The 18,941-nt window shown below is 37.7% G+C and overlaps 1 protein-coding gene across 1 annotated transcript; it reads left to right on the top strand.

The window, feature by feature from the left end:
* The first annotated feature begins 7,823 nt into the window (after nt 1–7,823).
* Nucleotides 7,824–9,399, top strand: LOC128362166 (beta-2 adrenergic receptor-like). The gene is made up of 2 exons (XM_053322855.1): nt 7,824–8,106; nt 8,495–9,399. Exons 1-2 carry the CDS (start codon nt 7,824–7,826, stop codon nt 9,397–9,399), a joined length of 1,188 nt encoding a protein of 395 aa, XP_053178830.1.
* The last annotated feature ends 9,542 nt before the right edge of the window (nt 9,400–18,941 follow it).

The raw sequence follows: 18,941 nt of genomic DNA, 5'->3' as shown, positions 1-18,941 counted from the left end.
TAATGTTACTAGATGTGTTAAACAAATAACTATTATACAATATTACTATTATACATGAAGAGCACTGCAGGTCATCAAAGTATCTGAATTAAGAGACAGATGATGAGGAGTGCTTTCTGGAGATAAATACCTGTAACTTAAGAGCAAAATATTCATAATAATAGCATTGTATGGCCTGTGAAATAATTGAAAACTTTCCTGGATGACTGTTATTTCATTTGCTTATGTTTTTTACCCAAAGGAAACAAAGCATTAAATGCAGTTCATGGAAACTGTTTATTATTGAACTTCATGTGAGATTCTTTACAAAAGCTGAAGGAAATCCCAAGCTCTCTGAAGTCTTCAAAATCTTTTCATCTTTTCATTACTGAGCCCCAAATCTTTTAAAAGCATTGCTAACAATGACGATGAAATTGTCAGGTATCTGAACACTCAGGCATAGCAGCTGTTGAGTTAGTATAATAAGGCGGCTGTGACATCCATTAGCAGTGTGTAATTTAGACTCATTGACAGAATGGAGGAAGCGTGCACACATGCACAAACACACTTAATCCCACTGATCAAATAATCATAATAGAAATAATGATAGTCATAATCTGCCAAAATAATGTTTGCTTTAATCTCTTGAAAAACATTTTAACTGGAATCTTTTAATTCATGCTATATTTACTTGATGATATAGCTCTCAGTGGAAAAAAGACAGGAGTGTATTTTTGTATGTGTCTGAATGTGTTGCTGGTGCACTTCTTGACAAACACAAGGGGAATAAACACAGACAGAATGACAGGCCAAGATGTGACGAGAAAGTCGTCTTTTTTTTGCTCATGTGCTGTGGCAGACGGCCTCAGGCGGCTCTGAGCCAGCCTGTCCATTATTACTGCACATGACCCTTCTGTGCATTGGGCGACCTGGCCTGAGAGCCCTGACCAAGCACCCACGGTCTTCCTACATATGCCTGATCTGTCACTCAGGGACACAGCCCTGTCAGAGACAATTCATGTATGCATTACCAACAAACTAAACCTAAATACACCCTTTGCAGTACAGTGGCCTCCAGGGAACAGCAAACTGTAGAAATCCTTAAAGGGACCCTGCTCAATTTATGGTGTACTCCATTTCTGTACATGATAAGGACACTTATTTGAACAACTCCATGCTTTTTGTTCTGTTTTATGCTAGTTTCAAACTCCACTTAAAACACTTAATAAATGGACATGATCTTAATTGGTTCCTCCCCCAATTAATTCCAATTACATCCATAAAACCCCACCAATCTTCAGCATTTGACTGAAAAAATCTGCATTAGTACTAAGTGGGAACTACCGTGCTTGGCCAACGTGGAAGTACCTTAAAGTACAATGCCACTGACAGCAAAAATGCTGTCTCCACTGTGATTAATACTGTGATAAACAGTCCACTCACCTGCTGCTCTCCTCAACTCCAGGATTCACATCAAGTCAGCCTTCAGAGTTTCTATTGAAATAATAAACAGTGATTTTCCTTTGGACACAAAGTTCTACAGTGTTTGTAAATGGTAAATGGACTGTATTTTTACAGCACTTTTCTAGTCCTTCGACCACTCAAAGCACTTTTACACTACAAGTCACATTCACCCATTCACACACACATTGATACACTAATGGCAGGGGCTGCTATCCTTTATGTCATACTTCTTCCCATCACCATCAACGTCTATTCAAGCTGTTATCTTTTTAAAGTATTTTTTGGGGTATTTTGATACCTTTCTTAGAGAGATGGGTAGTTAAATGTAACAATAGATTCCAGTCATATCAGTTGCAGTCCATGCAAAATGCCTCCCCAGGCCACTGGAGCATCCTTCCTTGCATGTGAATTTGTGATGTTCATGTTAAACATAGTGGCGTCTCAGTTTGCTTTGTGAAGCCAGAGGCATCTCTCCCATTTCCACTAAATGGAGAATTGTCAGCATTGAACTTGGCATTTGAAGGTGCCACATAATGTGTTGTGAAAAAAAATTAACAGTGCAGGGAAGTATTGCCGTAATAAACAAAATATGAACATTTATTAAACATAACAATAAGAAGAAAAGCTTCACTCACTTAATTTATCAATTTAACTATCAGCTTCTAATGGTATGTGTAAAAGTCAAAATTGGTATCCATAGATTATCCGAGGTTTGGTTCAGTCCAGACCGAGGGTGAATCTGAAAAAAACAAGATGAGTTGGACAAAGCCATAGCCATTACATTCATGACCAGTAATGAGCAACATCTTTACACAATAATCAACATGCCCACACCTACACTGCTCTTTGGATGACTGCATAATTGCAGACTCCGTTTTTAGTGTTCCCATTTTCACTCATCTAGTGCCTCAACAATTGATCTACAATCAGTTCTCTGGGTGTCTTATAACCCTCTCATTGCTGAGCTAATCAACTGCATGCTGAGGGCCAATTAGAATCTTATCAAACCTCCTCAAAGGTTCAAGTGATCAGCGGTTAGTCAGCAGTTTAGGGGTCAGAAGAAGAACATAAAAACTCATAAAAAATGAATTAATATGGAACCTGCAACCTCCTGCCGTCACTCTACTCTTTATCTATCTAATCTAGATCTGATCCAGCTATTGAAAAAAACAAATAATGTAAAAACTACTGAGTTGTGGTGTAAATAAAAGCTGTTTAGGAACAGGAACAGTTTGCAAAAGTCATCACACACACACACACACACACACACACACACACAAGCACAAAATGAAGAAAACCCATTTAGGCTTCTTTTGTTGTTTGAGAAATGTTAACAGATGTAGGACATGCTGTATAGTAGGCAATTTTATTTTCCCCTATTTTTTTATTTTCTACTCGCCCAGAACACAGATAGATATTTCGGTTTGTACTGGATGTGGGGATGTTGGGATTTTCTAACAGTAAACTGTGTGTGTGAGCCTGCCATAGGCTACTTTTGGGGACACATTTCTGACTAAAGACCAGTTAATTGAGGATGACTTGTGCAATTTGGGTACAAAAGCCATGTCCTCAATTATTAGTAGTAAGTGCTGATTTTTGAGTCTGTGGTTCAGTGTTTAAGGTTAGTGTTTGGTTAAGGTTAAGCAAGTAGTGGTTATGGTCAGGGTAAGACACTAGGAAACTAATGTCTATGTAATGTCTTCAAAGGTGACTAAGGTCAACGTATGTGTGTGTGTGTTTGTGTATGTGTGTGTGTATGTGTGTGCGTGCGTGCAAGCGTGTGCTGTCTTTGCTGTCAGCTGCTTGTCTCACTACACCCGGGGTCTTGCCACAGGGAAGACTTCCGCCTGTCATCTTTACTCAAGGTAAAGGCAAAAAGCCCCATAATGAGGTTCATGCACTATCCTCCCCAAAATACATTTTCTTTTGTTTTACTCCTAGTACCATCAGACAAATTAAAAGTAAAGGCATTGCTTTGTTGTGACATGAACATTACTGCCTAAAGCTGTTGAAAATACCTCTCATTATACAACCCTGAAGTGTTAACTGTGTATGATTTAAAGGTTTCTGTTGAAGCTGACAGAAGGGATACATTCAATACAAAATATGTCAGCCACCCCATCCTTCTTCAGTAATTTTGGTCTTCACAAGATTAATTTATAATGTTAATACTTAAAAAATATTCTCTTATACAGTAAGTCTTGGCCTTGATCAGTTTGAGTGATGAAATCTTATTGTTGCTGTGGCTCAGTTTGACTGTCACAAGGGTGTAATGAAAACCAAGGTGCAGAGAGAAGCACAGAGGCTGGTGGATTTTCTCTCTTTCAGATGTTTTGTTGACCATCCAACTAGGGCTGCAGCTAATTTTTATTTTCATTATAAATGAATCTGACTATTATTCAATATTGTTTTATGAGAAACAGTGTTAAAATAATGAAAAATGCCTGTTATAATTTCTTAGAGCACAAAATGACATCTTCAGAAAAAAGTATTTCCTGACCAATTACTTTACAATTATTAAAAACCAATTATCTAATTATTAAACTAGTTGAGTATTTTTCTGATAACCAGCTAATTGATTCATTGTTCATTGTTTATTGATTGTTGCAGCTCTACATCCAACCACCCCAGACTTTGTGGCCCTATTTTCCTGCCAGTATCAGCATCTTAATGCAATTTTCAATTAATTAATGCTCCTTCTTTTAGATAAAGATTGTTGACGAGTTGTTGAAAAATTGTTGGCCTTGATCATTGGATACACCAAAGTCAAACACATTATCTCCTTGATATATAAATAGCTGACTATTTTCCTGATTCCTAGAAAGGCTGGGCTATGTGAAGCATGCTTCAGTATAATGCTTGATAAAAAAATGCTATATGGTTTTCCCTGCCTATTGGATAACAAAACACAGAGGCTTTCAGAAAGGCGCATAATTTCCCACACTGTCATTTCTGAATACTAGCATGATGACCAAGTAAATAACACGCCAAGAGTATAGCACAACACAGAGCACACAGACAATAGTAACAATCAGGTAATCAGTCATGCAACATAGTCTCTCTGCCTGAGCTGAATTCATATGTTAGGCAGAAATACAGCCAACTGGGATTCATGCTGTGCATGTGTTCATTTCAAGACCATGGACTGATGAGAATGGGCATGTTGAACGCAGAGAGACTAGGACCAGATGTGTCCTTTGGGAAACTGAGGAATCTGGTACTGTAGCACTTAGAACGACAGAGACTAAGACTGATCACTTAATTTATGAGAAACCTAGACCCCAGAATGGACTCCCAGGAACTCATTAGTGACTGTACAGAAGTTTTACAAAAAAGACAGACTTTGTGATTCTGTAAAATGATTTGACAAAAACTGAATCCAATGCTGGTATATTGAGGTTTTAATGGCAAAAACAATTAGATGGATCCTGGTGGATAATGGTTTTACTAGAAGAAGAGTGATGGATGATACATTTTACAATATAATGGTCTGTTTGGGGGCAAAATCTGAGAGAGATAAATATAACATGTAACATACTCAGCTGTAAGATAGTTGAGTATGTTACATTTTATTATAATTATTATGTTTACATATCTGTAACTGTCATTGTGTTCACTGAGCAGATGACAATGAATGTACAAAATTAGATACTGTCTGTATGTAAGGTAAATATATTATTTTTGTACATTGACTAATTTATACTACTGAACATTAACACGACCTGCATGATTTGGATGAGGTTGAGAAAGAAATGCATTTTATGTCCTGTAGTCCACTTTATTATGAGCTTTTCATTAAGCTTCTCCTGAAAATATCTGCTGGACATCCCAGTCTATTTGACAAGAGAGATTAATATAGGTTACAGTACATGGGAATATACAAGGTGTTTGAGATAGGTCACTTTTTGCTGGATGCTATCCATCAACATATAAAAGAATTGCATGTTTAGTTTGTTATGTTTGTAACTGATTTCATGTGTCTGACATGTGTTATTGGGTTTTGTTTTGGTCTTTTTGCCTCTGTGTGAATAATCAGTAAATGCACCATTATTAATTTTGCACCACACTACTGTAGATATTCTCAGACACACAAAGATGATGGACACTTATTCACATACAGTAGATTCAAAGCTATAATTGCGCCAAAGGTGCATCCAGTAATTACTGACTTGGAGGAGGTGATGGTCTTTTAATGTTGATCTTCATTCAAATAAAACATATTATATACAGTATATCTTTATTCAATGTTATAAAACAATGACATATCTACATGTGTGAGGAACATGAATATAGACTTCTTATAGGCACTGCAGAATAATATTAAATTAAAAATATGAAAGATTTCAGCTATTTGATTCTCTTCTCCACATATAAATATAACATGGAAAGGTTATGAAAGGTCTGTCAGGTTATATACTTCATCTCACCCCTGTTACATGTGTTTAATTAGAACAGAATTTGAAAAGCTTTTTTGTACAGATAATTCACGTGAGGTTTTACCATCGGCATCTTTGCATTTAGCTTGTGGAGGGAAAACATCCGATAAACTTCAAATTAATTAATCATATGTGAGCAATTTGTCATGGCAGACCAGCTTTACAGTCCTTTAATATGTAATTCTTCTGTGTCTTCATTAATTCCTGAAAAATACACTGGTAACAGAGAGCACACCCACAAGTGTTTTTTAATTGCTCATCCTCTCAAACCCTTTCATTATTCTGAGGTTAATTCACTGCTGATATTAGTTAAAGTCACACAGCTGTGACATTTTTTTGAGTGTCTCTGCGACTAAAGCCAAAGTAAGAACATGGGATTTTGCTGTGGTCTGAATGTGTCCATTCCTGTTACCCTTTGTTTTCTTGGATGTGTGTACCTTCCTGCTCTCCAGCCCAGTGAACAGCATAAATGATTGAAGGACCCGTGTATTTAGTTGTCAGCTGAGAGAGACATTTGGTACTGAACTTAGACTTTCTGCATGGGTACTGACAGCATCGAGGTGCTTCCAACAGTGTTAGGGCACAAGAACAGCATGTAGCCAGGACACACACACACACATACTGTACACACAAAATCACAGTCTGTACTCTGCCTAGAAATTTAGTTTAAAGGGCTACTTTACCTTTTTGCACCAAAGATTGCACAATCAAAGAGAACCCAGTCTTTTATCCAAAACATTAGTATAAACAGCCCCTTTAACATATTACATCTCTGCATTTAAACACTCTATATACTTTATTGTTTTCAGCTCTTCAAATGCTTTTTGCACTCCATAGCTTCTCCACATTATTAGATTATGTGCTTGGCCTGACATGTGGCACACTATTACAGTTAAACTGCACAATTTTCATGATCAATTAATCATTGTTCTGTAAAAATGTCAGAAAAAAGTGACATTGCCATTTGCAATTGGATCAAAATAGTTGCAGATTAATTTTTTGTTAATTGACTAAACGTCTGGAAGATCATTAATGTGCAGTTATGAAATGTACATGTAACAACGTTCTGATTGGTAGCTAGGTGTATGCTATAGTTGGCAATACAAAGTAACTAGCCACACCACATGACTGACTGCTATTAAAGATATAAGAAGAGACAGTTATCTGGCTAGAAAAAAAAAAATCAAGAAGCTCCTTGTTACCATGTTAATTTTTTTTCTGTGTTGCAATGCAATGACTCGACTAGCCATCACAGCTCATCCTGAAACAAAATCATGCTATGTTTAAAATGAAAGTCAGAGACAGTTTTCTGATCATTTCAGCTCCAAATGTCTGCTTGAGTTAATGATGTTGAGGTAATCAATGATTTTTGTGTCTTTCCACAATGACTGTTTAAGGCTTCATTGGTGGGAAGTATTTGCAGAATTCAACCATTATAGAAAAAAAATCAATGAGTTCATTTTGCAGAAATTAGAAAACCCCAGAGATAATGCAAATGCTTTAAAATGTGGAATTTTTAAACTTGCATTGTCCCCCTCTGTTTTTTATTATTTCTTTTAGAACTAATTATATATATATATATATATACATATATATATATATTAAGAGTGATGGATATTTGAAGAACTTGTTTTGTTGAGGGGGACTTTAGAACTGCAAATGTACTAGCTGAAATGGGTGACGGCCAGAGTGTGGACATTACTGTGTGACAAGAGTGGCTTTCTTTCTGACTGTCTAAGCTTCATTTAGTTGTGTGTGTTTTACTTCTCTAGTTGAAGACCCAGGTTTGTATTGGTCAGGACACATGATTTAACACTGATTAAAAACACTGCTATTTAACACTGTGTCGTTTTATTTTTCAACAGGATAGTTTCTCAGCCCAGAATATGGTTTCATAAGCAGCCCTACCACATATCACAAGGAAAAACCAGTCAATCCTGGGCCATGACTGCTCTGCTTTCCAACATCAGTGTTCCTGGGAGTACAGCAGTTCTGCAGGCGACTACAGACTACCCGTTCAATTGGACTGCATCTGCTCAGGCAGAGTTTGGGTCAGGCCAGTCTCTGGCCCCTCTCTGTACTGTCTGTTGCTGTGGGTTTATCAATCGCACCTTGACAGTGGTGTTCATGGTCAGCCTGGCTTTTGCCATCGTGGTTGGGAATGTGGTCACTCTTACTGTCTTTGTGCAGACGAGGCAGTCCAGAACACCACAGGGATATCTGAAAGGTAAATGTTACCACCCAGTGCCTGTTGGTAGCAGAAAGTGTTTCATTTCATTTTCATTTGAGAAAATTATTTGAACTATCCACGTGTAAATAAAAGCTGATATGGTCAAGTGATGATTACACAGTGATAACCACCAGCAGAAGTTTTCTTTCCTGTGGGAATTCAGCCAATATTGTGAAAAGGAGTAATACTTTCTCAATATACCCACACCATAGACCTTTAAAAGTCTAAAGTCTTATTCCAAAACACTAGTTTATCAAAAAACTGAAAACTGAAAGCTCCTTTTAAGTGTTTTAAAAATATCCACTATACTGCATTTTTTAATTTTAATAAAAAGAGTTTAAAAATATATCTATATGAAAACAGCATATTTTTCTCTCCTTCACAGTGTCTCTGGCCATAGCAGACATGATGGTTGGTGTCCTTGTGGTCCCTTTCTCTGTCTACACTGAGATCTCTCTGATGGTAACCAGTGCGCCTCCCATTTGGTACCAGGGTAGTTCCACCTCACCAGTGTCCTCTAACTCTCTGGGTGGACTAGTGAGCCCTTGGCAACCCTGCATGTTTATTGGCCCTGTGTTCGCTGGATGCACATTTGTCTCCATTAGCACCATCTTCCTCATGACAGTGGAGCGAAGTGTTGCCATCCTACGGCCACTTCACAAGGATGCCTTGGTAACACGGAGACGAACTCTGCTTCTCATCCTGCTCTCCTGGGCTGCCAGCTTTCTGCTGGCTCTTGCACCCCTCATTTTTAGCAGAAACTTCACTTTGGAGTACAATGAATGCAGTCGTATGTGTAACTACACCCCATTATTGTTTGGAAGCCAGCTGCCACCTGATGCCAACATTTTGCTGTTATTCCCAGCGTTTGACTTCACACTTCTTGGTGGCACATTAGCAGTTAACATTGTGTCTTTCACTAGCATCAGACAGTACACCCGAAAACGCAAACTCCTATCTGAGGGCAGTCTGAGTGATGGAGGAGGAGGAGGAGGCGGAGGAGGGGGAGGATGCTCCCACAGACCCTCTTTTTCAGATATCAAAGCTGCTAAGACAATTGGTATATTAACATTTGCCTTCACAGCATCCTTCTCTCCCATTGCAGTGTTTGTGCTTGGGAACGTGGTGGGATACACCTGGTGTAACTTTTCCTTCATTGCCTTCTGGATCCTAACAGGAAACAGTTGCTGTAACGTGATCATCTACAGTGTCAGGGACCATCGCTTCAGGAAGGGTGTCACCCTGCTCTTTCTGCGAGACCACCCCCCTCCACATGGTGAGAAGACCTGAGGGACATCTTAAATAGAGTAGTTTGATATTTTGGGAAATGCACTCTTTTGTTTTCTTGCAGAGACTTACTGTAGACAAGAAGATTGGTGCCATTCTCACATCATGTATGGAACATTTTTAGATGGAAGCAGTTAGCTTAGCCTAGCAGAAAGAAAGGAAACACAGTGAAATGGCTTGCTGCACCCTGTCCAAAAGTATAAAATCCTCCCACCAGAACCTCTAAAGCTCATTAATTAATTATTCTTATATGTACTTAAAAAAAAAAAGTAATCTAAAAATGAGATGAGCTGAGGCTGTGGCCGAGGGTAGCTGCCAGGTAAACAGTGGATTTTACAGGAAGTTACTGCACATGGTCAACAAATGGTTTGTCCGGCATCCGACATCTAACCCCCGTAAAAACATTTTTAAAAAATTGTTATTTTTACACTTCAATATTTCTATGGATTAAATTAATAAAAAGTAATGTTTTAAGTAGTGAGCTTTAGAGATGCCGGATGGTGGATTTAACTGTCTTCAGACAGGCCTTGATTAGCTTTTTTCATCTGTTTCCATTCATTATGGTAGGCTAAGGTAACCTGTTCCTGGCTCTTTCTTTTATTTATTAAATCAAAATCCATCCCACACTTTAACACTTGAGCTCCATCCACAATTGTCTCTGGACAAGCAAACTTATATCTATGCATGGCATGATTTTTAAGCTTGGCCAAGCACACACAGTGTAGGTCTTGAGGAAACAAACTGCAGGTCTTGGAGCTACTCCACTGCCACAATAGGACACATCCTCTCCTCTGGTCTTCTTGTCTCGCCTTGCTCCATCGTCAAACCTCTTTCCTGAAGCTTTACATCAGAGGCTTTTGTGGGCCTTTCAATAACTTCAGGAACTAAACCCAGAAGCTGCACTGACACCCACAATAACCACTCAGTAATTTTTTTTAATTTTTTTTAATTTCAGTTTGTGGGTTTTGAAATATTGATTTAGTATGTTAAGAAAATCTACTACTGCCTCCTCTTTGAAATACTGTGCATTACAAATGGTGTTATATTAATTTTACTCAGCATCTGATTTCAATCTGCCTCAAGTACTGTATCTGGAATGCACTTTATTAGTTATTATAAATGTGTGGGTCCTATGTGGGTCATTTGGATCGTGGCATGTGGCAAACAATGTTAAATTTGTAAAACCTTTAGCATTTTACAAATTATGTTTTTTTCAAGCAAATGTGACTGAAAGAATGATCTGTATATTTACAAAAACAGAAATCATTGTAGACTAAGTGAATGGGATGACATCCACAGAGATTTAGTATAAAAAAACATTATAATAATAGCAGACCCTCATACTGTGCTGGCCTACCTTTTCAGGGTATTATGTATATGTAACATAATGGTTTCATCAGTGTGTCAGCTATAAGTCTTGTGTATTGTTTGGAATTCTGTATTGTAAAATTTGACAATATAAAATATCTATAAATTAGGTTGAAGAGCATTTTACTACATAAAATGGCTAGATTTTCATTCATGATTAATGATTATTCATGTATTTCTGTCATAAATTATGAGAATATGATATGGTAACAATCCAGCGGGAAAATTATTGAACTCAATATAGATGATCTTTTCTTACCGTTCAAGCTCTGAAATGTTTCCAGATGTATTACCTGAACATTATTCTCTTTGTTTAATCGATGTGATAGTGAAAGACAATTAAAAAACAGTTTTGTTCTCTTTACCATGAAGTGCCCATTAAAGGAATAGTTTGATATTTTGGGAAATAGACTTGCTTTCTTGGCCACTAAATACGGAGTTACAATCAGGAGACACTTAGCTTAGAATGAAGACTGGAAACAGGGGGGAAAAGCTAGCCCAGTTCTGACCAAAGGTAAAGACTAAAGTTCACCTATCATCTAAACCTCACTAATTAACATGTTATATCTAATTTGTGTACCGCAGTCAGTTCTGTCTCTTTACCTTTCCTGGTTGTAACTTCATACTGTACTGGATCAAATATAATATATATATATAATATAATTTATAATATAACCCCCCTATTCCAAAAACCTGCTTTTGGAAAATCTCTTTTGAAGATACAAAACACTGTAAGAGTAGTCCGTTTGGGAACGTGAGCCTAGCCTGAGCTAGTTTGCAATGCCTGTCAAAGCAGAACATACAGCACCAAAAAAGTCAAAAGTCTGCACACACCTTTGCATTCCCTTAAAGGGGAAGTGTGTCTAAACTTCTGACTGGTACAGTAATTTTGTTTAGCTTGCATTTCAGTCAAATACATTCTCCACAGTCAGGCTCTTAAAAAATGATAATGATCTTATCTTGTTGTTAGCACTTTGTTTTTTATCACCATGTTCTGTGACATGAATTTTGGCAGTTTGACAGACTATTTGGTCCTCTGTCTGATTCTGCAGTAAAGATATCGGACACTTTCGACACTTGTCGAGAGTTTATTTAGAGGTGGAAAAACACATTACATGTGCTGTCAGAAACAGTAGGTCAAACCGGGATTTCTAAACACTTTTAGAGCTCACTAAGTCTGTGAGACTTGCTAAGAAACCAAGTAACTTGTTAGCCTGTCAACACTGAGGCCACAAGCCCCCCAAAATTCAACACTCGTTCAAAGTTTCTGTTACTCTGATATTCTCCACTCAAAAAGAAAATCTAATGTATTGAATTTTTAAGTACAACCCCCACTATTTGGTCTCATATATGGGCCAATACAGTATTTAATAGGCTGATGTGAGAGTGATTCTCACCTAACTCTTGGCAAGAAAGTGAATAAACCTATTTCCCAAAAACTATTCCTTTAAAGGACCAGTGTGTAAGATTTAGTGGTGGTTGCAGATTGCAACCAACTGAATACTTCATCCCCTCCCCTTCTAAGCATATGGGAGATCCAACAGTGTTTGGCTTGTCTATTCTGAGCTACTGTAAAAACATGGTGGTGCAACATGGTAGCCTCCATGAAAGGGGACCCAGTCCCTATGTAGATATAAAGGGCTCATTGTACGGTAACAAAAGCACGATTATTCTTATTTTCATGTGATTTTACACTTATTAAAAGATACTCATGAATATTGTATTCTATTTCTGAAAAGATTTATGCCAATAGATCCCCACACTGGTCCTTTAAAGACAAATGACTGACAATCTTATAGACATGAAGGTATCTGTTGATGTTAAGGGTGCTGTGATGTACTGCAGGTTGACCCAATAACAACATCAGGGAATTTAAACAAAAAGAAAACAAATCTAATATGTTAGCATGTTACGTGCAAACATTCACTGAATGAATGAATATCTTACATGTACAAACAAATAGCCATTTTGCGTTTTGCAGCAAAACTCATATATTTCTAGTTTTAAAAAGCTGTCATAGTCATGGAAAAGTTTGTAATCTTCAGCATCTCAATCATCGTTGGTTCTGTGTAAGAAAATATGTGACCATTATTGTGCTGAAATTGAATCACTGTACAGAGTTGTATCAGTAATGCATAATTCATCAATGGTGATTGCATCAGATTTGGTAATAATAAATGTGTTTGGGAACATTTGATTTGTGAGTTTAATGTTTGACTGAAATGCACTCAGCTCTCTGCTGTAATATTCACAGCCTCAGCAGTTACACAAGCTGCTAGAAAACCACTTCAGCATTTTTACATTCAGTGTTTTAGCATCACTGCCCTGATACCACTAGGATCAAATCTGTGATGTTATGTAATGTAAGATGGGGAAGGAGCCACAGAAACACCAATGGGTCCTGGATCTTCAGGGGAATAGTAGTAGGGATAGTGTACAGGTAAGAATCCAGAGCAAGGTCTGATGTGCTGTCTTATCTCTACACTGAAACAAATAAAAATAGCAAAGTTCAAGCCTACAGATGCAGACGAGAGGATCTTGAAACCTAGTGACCCAAATTATGATTTGAGTAGCGTGTGTGTTTTCAGAGATGGGAAATTAGTTTGTATTTCACAATCGCTCCATTTCAAGAGTGATCTTGCAATTTAAGAGGACATTAAAGAGCTGAGAGATGGAAGGGGCGAGAGGCTGATGGCTAATGTCAGTAGGGATGTGATAAAAGCGTACTCCACCTCCAGTCCCACCATGAAATAAATGATCTGACACTTGCCTGCTCATGTGACTGAGTCCAACGCTGAGAAACATGGGATGTTCAGAGAGAGAGAGCAGAGAAGAGAGAAAGAGGGAGGAGTACAGTGCCATATATGGATATATGATTTATATGACGAATAAATAATGTGTCACTTATACACTGTATTATTAATTATTACATAATTATCCAAACAGCCTGATTTGTATTTGCAGCACAGACTCATGAACCAAAAGATTATATGCTTTGATGAACAATCCCATGGATCTTTGTATCTGATATTACATCTTTTACTCTCCAAAGCCTTTCATGCAGTGCCACTGTGAATTTTGCTGCAGGGAGGTGGCATCTTTCCAAGATATATCATGTTATAAACTGCCCCCACACATGCAGAGGGATTTGTGTTAAAGCATCAAAGTCTCTTTGTGGCGGTTGTTGCTTTTTATGTTGACTTTTGTTACTGTCTAGACACAGCTTGACAGGCTGAACAGCATGTTCTAAGCTGAAAAAGAAATTTATTGTAGTTGCATCATAGATGATGGAGGATTTACCGTTGGGTTTGTGAAGTTGCATTTTGATTGACATTAAAATTTTATTATCTGTGTGCCTGCCATCTGATTCTACTTCATGCATCATTCATCTGCCATGCTGGGTCCTCTAACATGTCCCTCATTAGACTCTTTTTGAAGTTTTAACACTGGCAAATACAGAATTCACCTCAAAGTCCTTGTTATCATATCCTGAGCTCTGAATGGTCAGAGGGTCACTTAAGTCTTCTGAACAGGGATTGTTGAATTTATCTCTCCAAGCTCAAATGAAAGGTGATTGCTACGATCTGACTGTGCAACGCTGTTACACTTACCCTGTTTCCTATACAAACTACTTTTATACCCTAATCATTTGCAACAGCAAATTAGTAGCACATAAATTCTGCAGAGAGCAACATGTCACTAATCTCACGTGCAGAGCCAAACCAACAATGAATCGATCCTACTTACAAGTATTTTGTGTTCATCTGAAGCCTGATAAATCTTATTCCTCTGTGCTGCAGACCTCCATTGTTGTCCAAAAACTATTATTAAATTGATGCTCACACAATACTTTTTGTCAACAATATTTGTTGACAATATAAAAAACTGCCAGCCCTTATCCATTAATTATATTGTCTATCAATATGATGAGGAAACATTTTTAATGAACAAATGTGAAAAGTTGCAAAAACTGACATGCTTTTTTCTACACCGTCGCCCATAAAGTTGGAATCATTTTGTTTTCAGACACATTCCTCTTTTTAGTTTCAATTGATACACATCAGTAATCACCTTTGATCAGGTGCAATGAGATTGATCAATACAATTTTGAGAAAATAAACACTTTATCTATCAAGAATAAATCACATTGTCACAATCATTTCATGAGAAGAAGTAAAAAATATTTTATTCCAACTATGGGCGACCGTGTAGCTGCTGTTACAATACAGTATTTGTTTGCAGCAACTAAAACATAACTAAAATCATACATTAATATGTTTAGACAACTCACAGTAGAAGTTAAGGTTAGGAAAGAATGTCTTGTTTAAATATTGTAAAAGTCTACATTGATTGTAAGCACAAGATGTGTTTAATTTATTAACAGTAATGAAACCACAATCTTTCACAAACCTTATACATAAGGTGTGCTTCTGTTTCCTAAACCTAACTGTCTCCATCCGCTCTGATGGAGAGATGCTCTCATTAGTACAAAAATGCAGTAATTATGTTAACATATTTTCAAAAACAAATTAGTAAACATAAAATCTAGGTGACACAGTTGCTTTCATTGAACTGAAGATTTGTGAACAGTGCAGACATGAAAAAAGAGCTCAAGCATCTCACTAGATTGTGTTATGAAGGATCACCAAACACAACCAGACAGTTGTCACAACCAGACCCACTTTCAGCGATGTGTTTTCCTACCAAGACAAAAATACCACTATTACATAATCTACAAGCTTTAAAATCAAGATATTCCACAGCTCAGAGAACAGAACAATTAATCCAGACTAGAGTTTCAATTTATTAAAACCTAGTAAAACCTATTCCAGGGATAATATGGCAGTGCACTGTCATAGTGAAAATCAAACCAATTCTATGCAGGGCAAAAACCATGTAAAAAAAAAACCCAACCAATCACAAAGAGAATTCAAAGGCATTAGAAAGCCACTTTTCATTTTGACTGTTTCAGTGTGTAGCAATGTGTTTAAATTCTGGTTAATTTAATGTCATATGTGACCGTTTGTGACTGAAAACATTAGTGGGAATGTGATAAAATATGTGGTGTAGTGTAGAATAGATTAAACACAAATACAGTCCTTTAAAAGTGAGTCATAGACACACTGATTTGCAAGTAAACAAAAACCAGGGATGGTGGTTATTTGCTAGTCAGAATCATTTGAATGTGTTTAAATGTCTTGGATCACAAGGTAAGTGTACTGTAGCAGCTGCTTTGAGGAGCATACACATTTACAACTGAATATGGTTGAAATCAGCAGCAGCTGTGAATTTCTGTGTTCTTAACAAAAGTGTTGCATAAATAATTGCCCCTCTGCCTTGTAATTTTTATGGTAATAGCGGGGCAGTCTTGTTTTCTATATTAAACAGACCCTGTTTCCCTATAGTTGCACTACAACACAACCTCACAGACACACATGCACAATCATGCCGCCAGCAAGAGACATTGTAGACGATAGGTCAGAGCACTTTGAAGCCTCAGCAAGGTTATGTATTGTTGTCTGTCCTATTTCTTTTTTATCCTCTCACATCTCATTGTCCTAATGAATTTTTAATTGTCTCTCTAAGCTCTTAAGGCAAGAGATGTGTGTCAGAACCAATAAAGCACAGAGACCACCTGTGGCTGGTGTCTGTTTTTGGCTCGACAAAGGAAAGGGCAAAGGCAGAAATGGCTGAGAGGGGTGATAGGGAGGGGTGCGTTTGGGAGTGATGCTGTGTTCCTTGCACAGGGGAAACAACAAGCCACATCTACTCCTGGTCTGCAGGAGTCAAAATAATCTGTAAAGTGATACTGAACAACTGGGGATACCTTAATCAATCCCAGCTCTGCTGCCAAAAAATTAAGTTCCGCTGACAATTAACCTCAAGTGTAAGACTCAGAGGACAGAAAAGAATAAAAACCTGTTCATCAAGATAATTGACTTTTACTGACAGTAAAAATATAGGAAGCTAATGAGTCTCTATAATCTGTCTAAGAAGCAAAGAGCTTTAAGGCAAGATCTGGTATTTTACTACTTAATGTTGAAACATAATGGTATTTCAGTCTAGAAATAAAAGAGTGGATTTGATCAATGTGCCATCTAAATGACAATAACAATATTTTGTTTTCTATTTTTGTATTTTATTTTTCTATTATTTTATGGTTAAGTTGTCCATTCATGGAGCAATATCAGCATTAATTTTGCTGTTGTTTAAGATCATCTGATGAACAAAAGCCCCAAATGTACTCTCCTTTTGGCTCTGTTTTTGGTCTCCACCAACTCTTGAAGGAGATGGCTGCTGTTTGGTGCAGGGCAGTGAGAGTGAAACAAAACAGTAAAGTAGACCTACAGTATGTCCATAGACAAGCGTCAAAAACCATAACCATAGTAACGTTAGGTTAGGATATAAAAAATAAAGCTCTCTATCAGGATAAACTTTAGGCTCATTTTTTTTAATCCTCCTGCTATTTGATGTTAAGTTTATTTAAAATGTTATGCACAGATTTACTTTTTACAAGTATACAGAAGTACATATAATTAGTTTTTGTGTGTTAAGATGTCAGTTATATTTCTGATGTTATATATGTATAGTGTCCTGCAATCCAATGTGGAATGAGCCATACAGTATGAGTTTTGCATTAAAAAATAAAAATGAACAACCTAGCTAACTAACTTTACATTACAGGGCACTGCTGTTGCATTTTGCCATCATCCGTCTCTGCATCACTGTCCCTGCTCTCGGTTTTGTCATTGAGAGGACAGGCGTTGAGTTTCTTCTACAGTTATCACATGAATTGCTATGTTGAGGTTATCGTTATACTATTCACTCAACCACAAGGGATAATCGTCCCTTGAAATCAGCTGACCACTTGCCTCTAAAATTTGCTTTCCAAACCTCTGCAAAATAACATACTTCTCTCAATTCCTATTTTAAAATGTCTCACTCATAAATATTGTACATGTCCATTATTTCACTGATATGCTGTGCCTTGAGTGGAGGGAGAATTGGTGTTTTAATGATTAAATATTGTAACTGATTGCTTGTGTAGGCTATCTCTCCGTGTTCACATAGGATGCTTCTAACTTCCAGAGAAGAAGAACAGAAGCTCCATCAACCTGCGTCCACCTTGCTCTGTCCAGCACCTTGCAGATATGTCAACTAAATTATTCACCCATAATCATAGTTTGGTATCAGTGTTGCCATCTGCCCAGCAGCCTGAGGTTCAGTCAAATAGACTGTTGGTCTGGTGTCAGGTCTATCTGGACTCCCTGCTGACATTGTCCTCAATAAATATACCCACTTGCACTGTTCATCCAAAGTCACCTCAATAAACTTTGATCCTGTCACTGAAACCTGTCTTGAAGCAGAGAGGCAGTGCTGTAATATTTATCAAAGAGGTTTTACTGTGTTTGAAGAGGTGGTATAATACCAAAAAGGTTATTGCTCTTGATATTATCATCACCAGTAATTCCAGAAAGAAGCTTGAATACTTTTAAAGCTTTAAAAATGTGTTATAAATCCATCTAGCTACCAAAACAAATATTAAATTTGTTATTGAGGAACCAAAAAAGCAACAAACAAAAACAAACACTACAATGAAATATTGAGCACCTTCTTACTAATTAGCATTTAGTTTTCTCTGTATAATCATCCCTACATCTGTTAAAAGCAATATTTTATATTAACACCTCCCTGAAACTGGCCACCGTCCCACCCTGCCTGAAAGCAGCCACCAACCCCCGAAAAAACACCATAAGCAGCCTTAATGACTACAGACCGGTGGCACTGACCTGTGGTCATGAAGTGCTTCGAGAGGCTACACCACCTCAAGTCCTCCCTCCCTCAGAACTTTGACCAGCACCAGTTTGCTTAAAAGGCAAACAGTTCAACAGCTGATGCCATCGCCACCATTCTCCACACTGCCGCATGTTGATTTTAGTTTGGCGTTCAACGCCATTCTGCCGAACATTCTCATCAAGAGGTTGACTGACCTGGACTTCCCACCCCTCACCTGCGAATTGGATTAACAGCTTCCTGACGGACCGCCCACAGACAGTGAGGGTTGGGCCCCACACATCCTCTACCCAAATACTCAGCATGGGCTCCCCTCAGGGTTGTGTGCTGAGCCCCTTACTGTATGGTTTATACACACATGACTGTCTCCTCCCATCACTCAA

The sequence above is a fragment of the Scomber japonicus genome, chromosome 1 (genome assembly GCF_027409825.1).
Source record: "Scomber japonicus isolate fScoJap1 chromosome 1, fScoJap1.pri, whole genome shotgun sequence".
Taxonomy (NCBI): Eukaryota; Metazoa; Chordata; class Actinopteri; order Scombriformes; family Scombridae; genus Scomber; species Scomber japonicus.
Note: the sequence above shows the minus strand (reverse complement) of the source record. Positions and strands in the feature narration are given on the sequence as shown.

Excerpts from the sequence above, each read along its gene's own strand:
- LOC128362166 (XM_053322855.1), top strand. The coding sequence starts at position 7,824 with ATGACTGCTCTGCTTTCCAACATCAGTGTTCCTGGGAGTACAGCAGTT. Across the intron at positions 8,107-8,494 it reads ACCACAGGGATATCTGAAAG|TGTCTCTGGCCATAGCAGAC; the intron begins GTAAATGTTACC and ends TCTCCTTCACAG.